The following is a 17,859-nucleotide window of genomic DNA, read 5'->3' on the forward strand; positions in this document are numbered from 1 at the left end:
CTATCATCTTTTGGTTTTTTCTTATGTCTTTGAGAGTGCTATCTGCTTTGATTCAACCTTCTCAGCTGGGATTACTGTGAATTCCTTTTTTCTTTATGGATACCTAGAAGTAATAGTCACCTTTGATAACAGTGATACTCTCTCGGTGACTTTAGCAATCCATTTAATTTCACTGGGCCTCAGTTTCCATATCTATAAAATGATAGGATTTTACTATATTACTTTCTCAGGGCTCTTCCCGACTCCTTTGAGTTCTTCATCTTACCTCACAATACATCAGAGGCAGGCAGGCAGGTACAAAAAGGGTGTTTTAGAGCTTTAATGTTTTAGGATTTATTGTATTCCCTGTTATTTCATTGTGAATATGCTAAATAATTAAATAAATTGGGTTCATTATTAATTCTTTGTATCATCAAGGTTTGTCATTTATATCTGAGGCTCTTTGTTGAGTTTACTGTCAACTCATTTACATTTTTCTATAACTTATATTTCTAGGCTTCATAGAGCCCAGTGTGCAATTAAACAGACTCAGGTAACTGTTCAGAAAATTGGGAAGGAAATTGAAGAAAAACTAAGACTCACATCTACAAGCAATGAACTGGTAGGTTTTTATGTATTTACCTGTTTACACTTCTTGTTTTCTAAAGGAGAGTATCATATTCTTCTAGGGTTAATTTTAAAAAACCCTTTAGATAGTTTTTATCTTATTAATGTTCTATTGAGAGTTCTATTGGCATTTAAATGTTGGAAATAAACTTTCCCATCTGCTAATAGTGTAACGCGCAAAGTGCCTGCTTTATTCTGCTAGATGAAACTTTATATTACATAAAATTACTTAGAAGACAATTAACAGGCAGTTTTATTAATGTGAATTCTAAACATGAACTATATAGTGAATGAAAAATAGCTGCAAGGAGGGAAAAAAATAAACTATGGGAGCTAATCTACTTTTAAAAGATGAATTTAAAAAGTATTTGGACTGAGCAAAATAAGTCTGGTTTGTGGACAGTGATCTCTTTTGGGAAAACTCTTATTAAGGAGGCATTTCCAAAGAAACAGAAATCCTAACCCAAATGGGCAGATTGAAGATATTAATATAATTTTGAACTGTTTTTCCTAGTGGAGTGGAAAAAATGTCTATTTTGTAATGAATATTGTGTTTTTGTAAGCACAGTAGTGGGTATGGCTAATAAACTGAGGTTTTTTTTAAAGCCATTTGGATATGAATAGCTTTTGAGGAACTTTGTGCTGTGGATTGGACTTAAAATAAAACTCAGATCTTCAAATTAAGTTCTAGATAAAATTATTTAAATATTTGTTTGTGTGAACTCATTATCACAGATAGGCATCTTCCTATTGTCATTTACACCCGTCTCAGCTTAGCAGAGGGCCTTTACATCCCCAAACGAAAGCTTTTTGTTGCCTTGAAGATCTGCCCAAGATAATCATATGGTAGAAGTATAGAAAAGCAGCAATGCACTTAACCTTACAGAAACTTCTCTCTCATGGAATTTGAAATTAATATATTAGTTCAAACTGTATACAGTTGCTGATTTTATAGCTAGTGCTATACCTGGCAGGTAGCAAACATACAAAATAGGGTAGCTGCAATAGGTGTAGTAGTAATTCTTATTATTCACGTGACTTTCCTTGTCTATAAAAGCATCTTCCATTTCAAAGATGCTGTTAAACCACCTCTTGTTGTAACTTAGCCCCAGCAGAAGACTAAATTTCAGACTATTGAAGGGCGACGAAAAATCACTGATTTTAATTCTTTCTGTAGTGTATAAAAATGCTAGATTTTTAGAACCTTTGGGGAAAATTGCTAGGTTTTATTTTTGTTTTCCTCTCCCAAGGCAAGACTGGGAAATACTTGTTTCATTAAATGACAGCATATGCTTTATCTCAGTATGGAAAAATGTATTTTTAATCCTGTTTTTAAAAAAATATAAGTGGTGACACAGAGCAAGGTAACAGAATGTGTGAGTTTAAAGAGGTCAAATTCAGAGGTTCACTGTGTGTTTTTATGCTGCCTAGTCAACACAGAAGAAAAATCATTGGATTTTGGAACTGAACGTGAACTTAGAAATCATCTAGTTCCCTAATAACCCCATTCAAAACTATAGCCCCCTCAGTACATTCTGTCCCTTTTCCTGCTTTATTGTTCCCTGTAATATTCATTACCATTTACCATGATACCTATTTTGCATATTTTTCTCTCTCTCTAAACTCTTTAAGGCGAGGGATTTTTGTCTCTGTCTCTCTCTTTTTTTTTTTCTTCTGACATTTGTGTATTTCCAGCATCTAGAAAAGTGTTTGTCGCACAGTAGGTGCTCAGTAAGTATTTGTTGAATTTAAGAATGAATCTAGCTAATGTCCTCTTAAAATAGGACAGTAAAATGAAGCTTAAAGAAGGGAAATAGCTTTCCCACAATCATTTGACAATAGAGACAGATAATTTGGTTTACTTGTTTCCTTTTAGAGAATATTAGAGGATAATGCTATCTACAGGTTAATTAGTGAGTCACTTTAAGGTTTACCTGTAGCATATTAGAAAACTTTACTATTTGTCTTTTACTCATTTACTTTTCAAATTGGCCCATGGCCATTGTATTCCAACCCATCCATTTCCAATATTTAAGAAATCATTTTCATTTTAACCTAAGTAAAAATGCAGCAAGAAGGCATATTTGATATTGAAAGAAATCGGATTACCTTCCAAGACCACATGTGATTAACTGTGTTATAAGAAATTGGGTTCATACTTGGTGACTTTCAAAAATTTGGCATCTTCTCACATTACATGAATGCCTAACTTTTTTGGCATTTAATTGTATTTATGAAATTTCTGCTGTTGTCATTTTGAATTTTTACTTACGTTTTATAATTTTTTTGTTTGTTTCAAGGTGAGATCTCACTGTGTTGCCCGGACTGCTCTTGAACCCCTGGCCTCATGTGGTCCTCTCACCTGAGCCTTCTGAGTAGCTGGGATTATAGGCGTGTACCGTCACGCACAGTTTGTTTCAGATTTTGTCAAATTCTTTTCCTGTATCTGTTTAGATAAATGTATGTTTTTTCTCTTCTGGTATTGTGGTGAAATACATTGGTTGATTTTCTGTCCCCCAGGTTGGCGTGCAGTGGCACGATCTCAGCTCACTGCAAGCTCTGCCTCCTGGGTTCATGCCATTCTCCTGCCTCAGCCTCCTGAGTAGCTGGGACTACGGGCGCCCACCACCTCGCCCGGCTAATCGTTTGTCTTTTTAGTAGAGACGGGGTTTCACCATGTTAGCCAGGATGGTCTCGATCTCCTGACCTCGTGATCCGGCCGTCTTGGCCTCCCAAAATACTGGGATTACAGGCGTGAGCCACCGTGCCCGGCCGGTTGATTTTTTAATGTTAACCCAACTTTGCATTTCTGGGGAGAGCCCTCTTGGTCATGGTGAATTACTTTTTAATGCTTATTACTGGATTTAATTTGTTAAACATTTTTAAAGAAATTGTGTGTATGTATTTATAAAGAATGTTAGTCTGTAGTTTGTTTTCTTGTAATCTGTTTATCTCATTTTGTTGTCAGGGTGACGTTGGCCTCAACTCACTTTTGGAAAGTGTTTTCCCCCTTTTTGTTTTCAGGAAGAATACGTGTGGAATGGGAATGTTAGGTAGAATTTACATTGAAGCCATCTGGGTCTGGAGGTTTTTTTGTGGGAAGGCTTTTGATCTGGAAATTCAGTTTCTTTAATAATTTACCTTTTGCATGAACTTTGGTAGCTTGTGTCTTTCAAGCATTTGTCCACTTCATTTAAGTGGTCAGTCTTTTTACATTTTAGCTATTCTAGCAGTTATATAGCATTTTCTCTTTTTGTTCTGAATTGTATTTCCATGATGAGCATTTTTTCATATCCTATTGGATATGCATGCATCTCTTAAGAATTATCAGTTTAGTGGCCCACGCCTGTAATCCCAGCAATTTGGGAGGCCAAGGCAGGTGGTTCACTAGGTCAGGAGTTCGAGACCAGCTTGGCTAATATGGTGAAATCCTGTTTCTACTAAAAGTAGAAAAAATTAGCTGGGCGTGGTGGCGTGCATCTGTAGTCCCAGCTACTTGGGAGGCCGAGGCAGGAGAATCACTTGAACCCAGGAGGCAGAGGTTGCAGTGAGCCAAAATTACGCAACTGCACTCCAGCCTGGGTGACAGAGTGAGACTCCATCTCAAAAAAAAAATAAAAATAAAAAAATAGAAAGAAAGAAGTATCAGTTAAAATATTTTTGCCCACTAAAAATAAACTCTTTATTTTAGATTTATAGGAGACTTGCCAAGATAATTCAGAGAGTTCCCACATACCTTTCATCTGGTTTCCCTAATGTTAACATCTTACATAACCATGGTACGTTTGACATGGTGCATGGTTAATAAAAAAAAGGACATTGATATGATATTATTAACTATGGATTTTATTCACATTTGACCAGTGTTGCCATTAATGTCTTTTTAAAAATAAATAAACTTTTAATTTTAGAAGAGTTTTAGATTGATAGAATTATCACAAAGATAGTACAGGGACTTACCCTATATGTACCACACCCAATTTCTCCTATTATTAATATCTTACCTTAATGTGGTACATTTTTTACAATTGATGAACCTATATCGATAAATTATCATTAACCAAAGTCCATGCTTTATTCAGTTTTTTTTTTTTCCAGCTTTTAACTAGTGTCCTTTTTCTATTCCATAATCCTATCCAGGAAAACATACTGCATATAGTAATAGTAATCATACTTCCTTAGATTCTTCATGGTTTTGAAAATCTTTCAGACTTTTCTTATTTTTGATGACCCTGACAGTTTTGAGGGCTTTGATGGGGCAGGTATTTTATAGAATATTCCTTAATTAGGATTTGTCTGATTTTTTCTGTTGATTGACTGGGTTCTGATGCCTATTTTTGTTTCAGTATTTAGTCCAGGAAACCACATTGGATTTAGTCATCATTTTATCCTAGTCTTCTCCAATCTATGTGTTTCTCTGTTTTCCTTTTTAAAATCACTGACTAATCACTGTTGATGTAAACCTCGGTCTTTTGGTTAAGGTAGTATCTCCCAGGTTTCTCCAATACAAAGTTCCCTTTCTGGGGGGCGGAGCAAGATGGCCGAATAGGAACAGCTCCAGTCTCCAACTCCCAGCACGAGCGACACAGAAGACCGGTGATTTCTGCATTTTCAACTGAGGTACTTGGGTCATCTCACTGGGGAGTGCCGGACAATTGGTGCTGGTCAGCTGCTGCAGCCCGACCAGCGAGAGCTGAAGCAGGGCGAGCCATTACCTCACCTGGGAAGCACAAGGGGGAAGGGAATCCCTTTTCCTAGCCAGGGGAACTGAGACACACAACACCTGGAAAATCGGGTAATTCCCACCCCAATACTGCGCTTTAAGCAAACGGGCACACCAGGAGATTATACCCACACCTGGCCGGGAGGGTCCCGCGGCCACGGAGCCTCCCTCATTGCTAGCACAGCAGTCTGCGATCTAACCGAAACGGCAGCAGCGAGGCTAGGGGAGGGGTGCCCGCCATTGCTGAGGCTTAAGTAGGTAAACAAAGCCGCTGGGAAGCTCTAACTGGGTGGAGCTCACAGCAGCTCAAGGAAACCTGCCTGTCTCTGTAGACTCCACCTCTGGGGACAGGGCACAGCTAAACAACAAAAGGGGAAGCAGCAGAGGCCTGTGCAGACGCGAACGACTCTGTCTGACAGCTTTGAAGAGAGCAGTGGATCTCCCAACACGGAGGTTGAGATCTGAGAACGGACAGACGGCCTGCTCAAGTGGGGTCCCTGACCCCTGAGTAGCCTAACTGGGAGACATCCCCCACTAGGGGCAGTCTGACACACCACACCTCACAGGGTGGAGTACACCCCTGAGAGGAAGCTTCCAAAGTAAGAATCAGACAGGTACACTCGCTGTTCAGCAATATTCTATCTTCTGCAACCTCTGCTGCTAATACCCAGGCAAACAGGGTCTGGAGTGGACCTCAAGCAATCTCCAGCAGACCTACAGCTGAGGGTCCTGACTATTAGAAGGAAAACTATCAAACAGGAAGAACACCTATACCAAAACCCCATCAGTACGTCACCATCATCAAAGACCAGAGGCAGATAAAACCACGAAGATGGGGAAGAAGCAGGGCAGAAAAGCTGGAAATTCAAGAAATAAGAGCGCATCTCCCCCTGCAAAGGAGCGCAGCTCATCGCCAGCAACGGATCAAAGCTGGTCAGAGAATGACTTTGACGAAATGAGAGAAGGCTTCAGTCCATCAAACTTCTCAGAGCTAAAGGAGGAATTACGTACCCAGCGCAAAGAAACTAAAAATCTTGAAAAAAGAGTGGAAGAATTGATAGCTAGAATAATTAATGCAGAGAAGGTCATAAATGAAGTGACAGAGATGAAAACCATGACACGAGAAATACGTGACAAATCCACAAGCTTCAGTAACCGACTTGATCAACTGGAAGAAAGAGTATCAGCGATTGAGGATCAAATGAATGAAATGAAGCGAGAAGAGAAACCAAAAGAAAAAAGAAGAAAAAGAAATGAACAAAGCCTGCAAGAAGTACGGGATTATGTAAAAAGACTAAATCTACGTCTGATTGGGGTACCTGAAAGTGAGGGGGAAAATGGAACCAAGTTGGAAAACACTCTTCAGGATATCATCCAGGAGAACTTCCCCAACCTAGTAGGGCAGGCCAACATTCAAATTCAGGAAATACAGAGAACACCACAAAGATACTCCTCGAGAAGAGCAACTCCAAGACACATAATTGCTGGATTCACCAAAGTTGAAATGAAGGAAAAAATCTTAAGGGCAGCCAGAGAGAAAGGTCGGGTTACCCACAAAGGGAAGCCCGTCAGACTAACAGCAGACCTCTCGGCAGAAACTCTACAAGCCAGAAGAGAGTGGGGACCAATATTCAACGTTCTTAAAGAAAAGAATTTTAAACCCAGAATTTCATATCCAGCCAAACAAAGTTTCATAAGTGAAGGAGAAATAAAATCCTTTACAGATAAGCAAATGCTTAGAGATTTTGTCACCACCAGGCCTGCCTTACAAGAGACCCTGAAGGAAGCCCTAAACATGGAAAGGAACAACCAGTACCAGCCATTGCAAAAACATGCCAAAATGTAAAGACCATCGAGGCTAGGAAGAAACTACATCAACTAACGAGCAAAATAACCAGTTAATATCATAATGACAGGATCAAGTTCACACATAACAATATTAACCTTAAATGTTAATGGACTAAATGCTCCAATTAAAAGACACAGACTGGCAAACTGGATAAAGAGTCAAGACCCATCAGTCTGCTGTATTCAGGAGACCTATCTCACATGCAGAGACATACATAGGCTCAAAATAAAGGGATGGAGGAAGATCTACCAAGCAAATGGAGAACAAAAAAAGCAGGGGTTGCAATCTAGTCTCTGATAAAATAGACTTTAAACCATCAAAGATCAAAAGAGACAAAGAAGGCCATTACATAATGGTAAAGGGATCAATTCAACAGGAACAGCTAACTATCCTAAATATATATGCACCCAATACAGGAGCACCCAGATTCATAAAGCAAGTCCTTAGAGACTTACAAAGAGACTTAGACTCCCATACAATAATAATGGGAGACTTCAACACTCCACTGTCAACATTAGACAGATCAACGAGACAGAAAGTTAACAAGGATATCCAGGAATTGAACTCATCTCTGCACCAAGCGGACCTAATAGACATCTATAGAACTCTCCACCCCAAATCAACAGAATATACATTCTTCTCAGCACCACATCGCACTTATTCCAAAATTGACCACATAATTGGAAGTAAAGCACTCCTTAGCAAATGTCAAAGAACAGAAATTATAACAAACTGTCTCTCAGACCACAGTGCAATCAAACTAGAACTCAGGACTAAGAAACTCAATCAAAACCGCTCAACTACATGGAAACTGAACAACCTGCTCCTGAATGACTACTGGGTACATAACGAAATGAAGGCAGAAATCAAGATGTTCTTTGAAACCAATGAGAACAAAGATACAACATACCAGAATCTCTGGGACACATTTAAAGCAGTGTGTAGAGGGAAATTTATAGCACTAAATGCCCACAAGAGAAAGCTGGAAAGATCTAAAATTGACACTCTAACATCACAATTAAAAGAACTGGAGAAGCAAGAGCAAACACATTCAAAAGCTAGCAGAAGGCAAGAAATAACTAAGATCAGAGCAGAACTGAAGGAGATAGAGACACAAAAAACCCTCCAAAAAATCAATGAATCCAGGAGTTGGTTTTTTGAAAAGATCAACAAAATTGACAGACCGCTAGCAAGACTAATAAAGAAGAAAAGAGAGAGGAATCAAATAGACGCAATAAAAAATGATAAAAGGGATATCACCACGGACCCCACAGAAATACAAACTACCATCAGAGAATACTATAAACACCTCTACGCAAATCAACTAGAAAATCTAGAAGAAATGGATAATTTCCTGGACACTTACACTCTTCCAAGACTAAACCAGGAAGAAGTTGAACCCCTGAATAGACCAATAGCAGGCTCTGAAATTGAGGCAATAATTAATAGCCTACCCACCAAAAAAAGTCCAGGACCAGATGGATTCACAGCTGAATTCTACCAGAGGTACAAGGAGGAGCTGGTACCATTCCTTCTGAAACTATTCCAATCAATAGAAAAAGAGGGAATCCTCCCTAACTCATTGTATGAGGCCAACATCATCCTGATACCAAAGCCTGGCAGAGACACAACAAAAATAGAAAATTTTAGACCAATATCCCTGATGAACATCGATGCAAAAATCCTCAATAAAATACTGGCAAACGGGATTCAGCAGCACATCAAAAAGCTTATCCACCATGATCAAGTGGGCTTCATCCCTGGGATGCAAGGCTGGTTCAGCATTCGCAAATCAATAAACATAATCCAGCATATAAACAGAACCAAAGACAAGAACCACATGATTATCTCAATAGACGCAGAAAAGGCTTTTGATAAAATTCAACAGCCCTTCATGCTAAAAACTCTCAATAAATTCGGTATTGATGGAACGTAACTCAAAATAATAAGAGCTATTTATGACAGACCCACAGCCAATATCATACTGAATGAGCAAAAACTGGAAAAATTCCCTTTGAAAACTGGCACAAGACAGGGATGCCCTCTCTCACCACTCCTCTTCAACATAGTGTTGGAAGTTCTGGCTAGGGCAATCAGGCAAGAGAAAGAAATCAAGGGTATCCAGTTAGGAAAAGAAGAAGTCAAATTGTCCCTGTTTGCAGATGACATGATTGTATATTTAGAAAACCCCATTGTCTCAGCCCAAAATCTCCTTAAGCTGATAAGCAACTTCAGCAAAGTCTCAGGATATAAAATCAATGTGCAAAAATCCCAAGCATTCTTATACACCAGTAACAGACAAACAGAGAGCCAAATCAGGAATGAACTTCCATTCACAATTGCTTCAAAGAGAATAAAATACCCAGGAATCCAACTTACAAGGGATGTAAAGGACCTCTTCAAGGAGAACTGCAAACCACTGCTCAGTGAAATCAAAGAGGACACAAACAAATGGAAGAACATACCATGCTCATGGATAGGAAGAATCAATATCGTGAAAATGGCCATACTGCCCAAGGTTATTTATAGATTCAATGCCATCCCCATCAAGCTACCAATGACTTTCTTCACAGAATTGGAAAAAACGGCTTTAAAGTTCACATGGAACCAAAAAAGAGCCCGCATTGCCAAGACAATCCTAAACCAAAAGAACAAAGCTGGAGGCATCATGCTACCTGACTTCAAACTATACTACAAGGCTACAGTAACCAAAACAGCATGGTACTGGTACCAAAACAGAGATATAGACCAATGGAACAGAACAGAGTCCTCAGAAACAATACCACACATCTACAGCCATCTGATCTTTGACAAACCTGAGAGAAACAAGAAATGGGGAAAGGATTCCCTATTTAATAAATGGTGCTGGGAAAATTGGCTAGCCATAAGTAGAAAGCTGAAACTGGATCCTTTCCTTACTCCTTATACGAAAATTAATTCAAGATGGATTAGAGACTTAAATGTTAGACCTAATACCATAAAAACCCTAGAAGAAAACCTAGGTAGTACCATTCAGGACATAGGCATGGGCAAGGACTTCATGTCTAAAACACCAAAAGCAACGGCAGCAAAACCCAAAATTGACAAATGGGATCTAATTAAACTAAAGAGCTTCTGCACAGCAAAAGAAACTACCATCAGAGTGACAGGCAACCTACAGAATGGGAGAAAATTTTTGCAATCTACTCATCTGACAAAGGGCTAATATCCAGAATCTACAAAGAACTCAAATAAATTTACAAGAAAAAAACAACCCCATCAAAAAGTAGGCAAAGGATATGAACAGACATTTCTCAAAAGAAGACATTCATACAGCCAACAGACACATGAAAAAATGCTCAGCATCACTGGCCATCAGAGAGATGCAAATCAAACCCACAATGAGATACCATCTCACACCAGTTAGAATGGCAATCATTAAAAAGTCAGGAAACAACAGGTGCTGGAGAGGATGTGGAGAAATAGGAACACTTTTACACTGTTGGTGGGATTGTAAACTAGTTAAACCATTGTGGAAAACAGTATGGCGATTCCTCAAGGATCTAGAACTAGATGTACCATATGACCCAGCCATCCCACTACTGGGTATATACCCAAAGGATTATAAATCATGCTGCTATAAAGACATGCACACGCATGTTTATTGTGGCACTATTCACAATAGCAAAGACTTGGAATCAACCCAAATGTCCATCTGTGACAGACTGGATTAAGAAAATGTGGCACATATACACCATGGAATATTATGCAGCCATAAAAAAGGATAAGTTTGCGTCCTTTGTAGGGACGTGGATGCAGCTGGAAACTATAATTCTTAGCAAACTATCAGAAGAACAGAAAACCAAACACCGCATGTTCTCACTCATAGGTGGGAACTGAACAATGAGGAAACTTGGACTCGGGAAGGGGAACATGACACACTGGGGCCTATCATGGGGAGGGGGGAGGGATTGCATTGGAGTTATACCTGATATAAATGACGAATTGATGGGTGCTGACGAGTTGATGGGTTCAGCACACCAACATGGCACAAGTATACATATGTAACAAACCTGCACGTTATGCACATGTACCCTAGACCTTAAAGTATAAAAACAAAAAAAACAAAAAAACACAAATTTCCTTTTCTATACTCTGTTTTTTGAAAACAAGTTACTTAGCCTATAGTTAAGAGGATGGGAATTAAATTCCACCTCCTGGATGGGGGAATATGTACATCTGTTATTTCAAATTCTTTGAGAGGAAGATGTGTCTCTTCTCCCACCACTTACTTATTTATTTAATGACTTGCTAGTGTGGGCTCATGCAGGTTTATTTTATACTTTGGGTTATAATCCAGTGCCATGTTATTTATTTTCTTGCTCAGTTTTGGATTTGGCCCTTGAGAGATCTTTCCAGTTGGCTCTTATGTCCTTTTGATACACCCCTATCTCTTTGTTCATTTTTAAAAGACCTCCTTACTCCTTGGCACTATATGATCCAGTCTCATCTTGTGTTTTCCCCATCCCAGCCCTAGAATTAGCCATTTCTCCAAGAGCCCTGTTCCTTTTGTTTAATAATGATATTTAGAAACAAGATGTGGACTTGTTGCCACTGGATTGCTTCTAGGATCTCTCAGTGGACAGAGCTATGTATGCACATGTTTCTATCTCTCTCTATGTATTAAAATGAGTTGGGGCCGGGCATGGTGGCTCATGCCTATAATTCCAGCACTTTGGGAGGCCAAGGTGGATGGATCACAAGGTCAGGAGATAGAGACCATCCTGGCTAACACGGTGAAACCCCACTCTACCAAAAATACATTTTAAAAAAATTACCTGGACGTGGTGGTAGGTGCCTGTAATCCCAGCTACTCGGGAGGCTGAGGCAGGAGAATCACTTGAGTCTGGGAGCCTGAGGTTGTAGTGAGCCGAGATCGCACCACTGCACTCCAGCCTGGGCAACAGAGCGAGACTCCGTCTCACCAAAAAAAAAAAAAAAAAAAAGAAAAGAAAAGAAAAGTTAATACTAATCATTTGCACTCTAATACCACAAAGTGCTTTCTAGCGGTCCCCTTCATGTTGTTTATTTGTATTATCTTTTTCTGATAGTGAGAAACCTGGCTCCCATTATCTTTCATGTATGTACTCATTTGTTCAGTCCTAGTATACGTGTAAAGTAGTTTCAGATTTGTTCTCTCTTGCTCCCGCTGTCTTCTTTAAGGAAATAAGGTCTTGCTCTGTCACCCAGGCTAGAGTGCAGTGGCATGATCATTGCTCACTGCAGCATCAAACTCCTAGGCTCAAGTTGTCCTCCTGCCTCAGCCTCCTGAGTAGCCACCTGCCCAGATAATTTTCTATTTTTTGTAGAGGCAGACTTGCTGTATTTCTCAGGCTGGCCTCAAACTCCTGACCTCAAGCAATCCTCCTGCTTCAGCCTCCCGAAGTCTTTTCTCTTTTTTATTGAAATGGAGTCTCACTCTGTTGCCCAGGCTGGAGTACAGTGGCGCGATCTGGGCTCACTGCAAGCTCTGCCTCCCGGGTTCACACCATTCTCCTACCTCAGCCTCCCGGGTAGCTGGGACTACAGGCGCCCGCCACCATGCCCAGCTAATTTTTTTTTTGGTATTTTTAGTAGAGATGGGGGTTTCACCATGTTAGCCAGGATGGTCTCAATCTCCTGACCTTGTGATCTGCCCACCTTGGCCTCCCAAAGTGCTGGAATTACAGGTGTGAGCCACCATGCCCAACCAGTCTTTTTTCATTTTTAATTCAGATTTTTGTCTTCTTATTTTTGGTTTGTAAGTATATGTGTGTGTTTCTGTAAACAAATCCTTTTTCTGTTATGTGTGTTGGGAATACTTCCTTTTCAGTCTGTGTCTTGCCTTTTTGTATTCTTAACAGTATTTTCTAAAGAGCAAAAGTTTTGAAGTTTGATGAAATCCAACGTATTTAATTTTAATTTAATTTTTTGTGTTCAGGGATTTTTGTGTTAGAAATATTTGCCTAATCCAAGGTCACAGGAATTTTCTCCTGTGTTTTGTTCTAGCAGTTTAATAGTTTTGGGCTTTACGTGTACATCTCCAATCCACCTCTGTTACAGTTCTATAGTTCATTGTTTTGTATCACATAAGTAAGGGTAATTTTTTCCCCCTGCATGGATATCCAGTTGATATCCATCATTGAATATCATGATTAGCATTATTTATTGAATAGTCTTTTCATTCCTCATTTAATTGCCTTGACATGTTTGTTCAAAATCAATTGATCATATATGTGTGCATCTATTTCTGGATTTTCTATTCTGTTCCATTGATCTATATGTCTGTATTTCCCCAATAGCCAACTCACTTATTATTGTAGATTTGTCATCTTAAAACTTGACCAGGTAAATCTTCCAACTTTATTTTTTTTTTTTAAACTTCTGTGGTTTTTCTGGGTTCTTTATATTTCCAAGTTAATTTGAGAATCAGTTTGTCAATTCCTACACACACAAAAAAAGGCCTGCTGGAATTTTGATTAGAAGCTGTAGATAAAATTATGGAGAATTGCTGTCTTAACAATATTAGTTCCTTCAGTCCGTGAACATAGTGTATATCTCTTTTACTTAGATTTCTCTCTGATTCTCTTTATAATGTTGTAGCTTTCACCATAGAGATTTTGGACATCTTTTGTTAGAGTTATTCTTAAGTGTTTTATGGGAGTTTTTTGGCAGGGGAGGCATTATTACAAGTGGAACTGTTTTTGAATTTTTATTTCTCATTCGTTTGCTGCTAGTATGTAAGAATACAATTAATTTTAACTTATTAATCTTCTGTCTTACAATCTTGTTATATTAACTTATTCATTATGCTAGTTAGTTATAGTTTTTTGGGATTTTCTGTGTAAACAGTCATAACGGCAAACTTGTAGAGTTTTATGCCCTTTATTTGATTTTCATCCATTACAGTGTTGGACAAAAAAATAGAACAGGAATCCTCACCTTGTTCCTGGTTTTAGGGAGAAACCATTCATCGTTTCTCTATTAAATATAGTACTAGGAATGCCCTTCATTAATTTTAGGAAGTTCCTCTTATTCCTAGTTTCTGAGAGTTTTTATCATGAATAGACATTGAATTTTGTCAGATGGTTTGTCTATATCCATTAAAATGATCATATGGTTTTCTTCTTTATTCTCTTATTGGTTTATTTTCAAATGTTTAACATTGCATTTGTACAATAAACCTACATTGATTATAATATATAATTATTTCTGTGTTTTGTTGGATTTGTTCTTATAAATTTTTTTCCTTCATATTGTCTTGGGTTTGCTTTGGTAATAATTTAAGAAATTTTGCACCTGTATTTATTAGGGATGTTGTGATACAATGTTTTGAATTGCCTTTTCAGATTTTGGTAGTAGGATTATGGTAGCCTGGGAAAATTAGTTGGGCAGTGTTCTTTTTTTCCTATTCCATCTTGCCCAGGAGCAGAAATCTGGACCTTTTAAATATTTTCTAGTTCTCTGCTGATATTTCACATCCTTTTATTCACTATAAGAATATTTCTGGGCCGGGCGCAGTGGCTCAAGCCTGTAATCCCAGCACTTTGGGAGGCTGAGACGGGCGGATCACAAGGTCAGGAGATCGAGACCATCCTGGCTAACACGGTGAAACCCTGTCTCTACTAAAAAAAACCACAAAAAACTAGCCGGGCGAGGTGGCAGGCGCCTGTAGTCCCAGCTACTCAGGAGGCTGAGGCAGGAGAATGGCGTGAACCCGGGAGGCGGAGCTTGCAGTGAGCTGAGATCCGGCCACTGCACTCCAGCTTGGGCGACAGAGTGAGACTCCGTCTCAAAAAAAAAAAAAAAAAAAAAGAATCAATTTTTGTTGACATATTCGTGAGAGTGGCTTTAAAGTTTTTGGTAATCCTAACATCTGGATCATCTTGGGGTTGGCATCTGTTGGTTTTCTCCTCCCTAGACAGTGAGTCACATTTTCCTGACTCTTCATATATTGGGTAATACTGCATAGTATCTTGGACATTGTGAATGTAATTTTGTGGAATCTCTGGATTTTGTTACTTTGTTCCAAAAAATGTTGATGTTTTTATTTTAGCGGGTAGTTAACTTGGTTAGGCTCAAACTGTCATGCCTGCAATGAACTTTGGCTCAGATTTCAGTGTAGTTCTTTTACCCTTAGGCACAAGTTTCTTTCTGTTTGTCTCATGCTAGTATAGGACTTAAGAGACTTAGGTTGAATTTAAACAGAATCGAGGGTGCCCATTCCCTGCCTTCCTCTATTCTTGCACTCTTGATTGCCTGACCATTATTCCCTGGTTCCTCTGGTCAGAAAGAAAGTTGACTTTCTTTTGGAGTTTGCAGCCACCCTCAGGGAAAAGCCACAGAAAAGGGGAATTTCATTTTATTGGTTGTTTATGCCAAGTTCTGACTCAACTCCAAAATATGCCTGCCATTGATCTTTCTCAAGAACCTTTGCAAGTAGTGATTTTTGTATTTTATCCATAGTCTATATCTGTTATCCATAGTCTGTATCCTCTATGAGAGGACCAATTTGTTGCGTACTTATTCTTTTATACCAGAAGCAGAGCTCCTGTACATTTTATTATTATATAGTTTTGCTGTATCCTCCTGGCTAAACCCGGGTTCTAAGCCTATTATTGCTAAGTCTATGAAATTAATGGATTGGAAATATTTTCTAAGGAAATCTTTTCCTTCTCTTAGTGGTTCACTAGGTGTAGGTAAAGTAGAAACAACCTGTAAATGACATTTAAAAGCAAATGTGTTAGGTTTTGGGACAGCTGCCACAGTTTTAAAACCTTTTTTCTGATTGTTAATTATTTTCAATTTTGGGGGGTTAAATTACTATAGATGAAGATACAATATACCCTAAGCTGTCAATTCTCAAAGTTTTTGGTCTCAAGACCCTTTTATACTCTTAAAAATCTCAAAGAATTCAGCAATACCTTTTTGTGAAAAATAAGCATATTTTTCTGAACAAAAGGTTTAATTAGCATTGCATTGCTTAAATATTTTGTGAATTTAACTCTATTAAGCTAATGTCTAGCCTAATAAAAGACACCTGGATTTTCACATCTGCTTCTGCAGTGAATCTGTTGCAATATCGTAAGTCTCGCAGATTCTGGTAAACTCCATCATAGACTTATGAGAAAATGAGAGTGGAAAAGAGGCATACAGCTTAGTATTATGCTATTATATTTTATCTTACAAGATAATTATATTTTATCTTACAAGACTCTGTAAAGATGTCAGGAACCCTCACGATTCCCAGGAACATGATTTAGGAACTTTTGCCCTAAGGCAAAAAGTTTTAACTCTAATATCATCAATGTGAAGACATTTGTTCCGTTACTGAGAGAACATCTCATATCAAAAATACAAAATCCAAAACACCCCAATGAGCATTTTCCTTGAGTGTCATGTTGGTGCTCAGAAAGTTTCAGATTTTGTAGCGTTTTGAACTTCAGATTTTCAGATTTGGCATACTCAACGTATAATATATTATTTATACGTTAGTCATCTTTATGAAATGAATGTTTAACATTTCCCTTTTTTTTGGCAAAGACTCATAAATAGGAATGTGTGTATCTGTGATTTTCAGTTCACATATAGTGTTGTATAAAAACACTAAAATCTAATTAAAAGTAATCTATTGGAGATATATGTGTGACATTACACTTGGAGTAAATAGATAAATAGAACACTGAAACTCATTAGAAGATTATAGAACATTAAGATCTTTGAGCAATTCGTCTTTGATGCATTAGAAAGGAAGCAGAACTAGATCCCACATGGGTTTGTTTACTCATCAGAAATTGGAGCCAACAATTCTAGTTTTGAATGACTTGATATATTTCTGTAAATGAGCCAGTTTCTGAACATGGACCATAACACAAACACTATACACATACATGCCTTCCCATATTAATGTAGTATTTAGATTAACTTGTAACCTTAGTTCTTTAAATCTAGAAAACATATCTTAGTATGTACCCTGGAATAGAGCAGATTATCCTCCTAGCCAGGCATATCCCTGTGTTTTCTGAAGATTTGCTTTTCTTTTTCTGTATTTTCTTTCTCTGCCCAGGTAGAATTCAATTTACATATTTTGTGGAAAAATTCAAGTTAAGGAAGTTGAATACCTCACTCTTTGTGGGAAAAGATTGCTTCCTAAAGATTTTACCTTTTTCCTCAGTGATGTAAGAACACCTTAGGCTTCTTGATTATACTATTGCATTGCTAAAGAAAACTCAGATTGTTTCTTCGTTCTTTTTTCTTTCATAATAAACAAGCTCATTGACTTTTTTTCTAATTATTTTTATAATACATATGAGATTTATGATCTCATTTCATTTTTAAATGTACAGCCCGGTGGTATTAAATACCTTCCAAATGTCATGCAACCATCATCACCATCCATCTCCAGAAGTCTTTTAAACTGAAACTGTACCCATTAAACACTAACTCCTCGCTTCCCTCTACTCCCAGCCCCTTGCAACTACCATTCTACTTTTTGTCTCTGTGACTTTGACTGTACTCTATAAGGAACTCATATAAGTGGAATCATGCAGTGTATACCCTTTTATGGCTGGCAGTTTCACTTAGCATAATGTCCTCAAGATTCATCCATGGTGTAGCATATTGCAGAAATTTCCTTCCTGATTAAAGCTGAATAGTATTTCAT

The 17,859-nt window shown here is 38.2% G+C and overlaps 1 protein-coding gene across 3 annotated transcripts in view; it reads left to right on the forward strand.

Moving 5' to 3' along the window:
- The window catches only part of UVRAG (UV radiation resistance associated), a 340,923-nt gene that overhangs the window by 147,308 nt on the left and 175,756 nt on the right, over positions 1-17,859 (forward strand). For all 3 annotated transcript variants that reach the window (XM_033206742.1, XM_033206745.1, XM_033206746.1), the window contains one exon: positions 496-601. In XM_033206742.1, coding sequence (XP_033062633.1) covers positions 496-601 — 106 coding nt within the window. The remainder of the gene's footprint in view (positions 1-495; positions 602-17,859) is intronic.

This window comes from Trachypithecus francoisi, unplaced genomic scaffold (assembly GCF_009764315.1).
Source record: "Trachypithecus francoisi isolate TF-2019V2 unplaced genomic scaffold, Tfra_2.0 Lachesis_group8, whole genome shotgun sequence".
Taxonomy (NCBI): Eukaryota; Metazoa; Chordata; class Mammalia; order Primates; family Cercopithecidae; genus Trachypithecus; species Trachypithecus francoisi.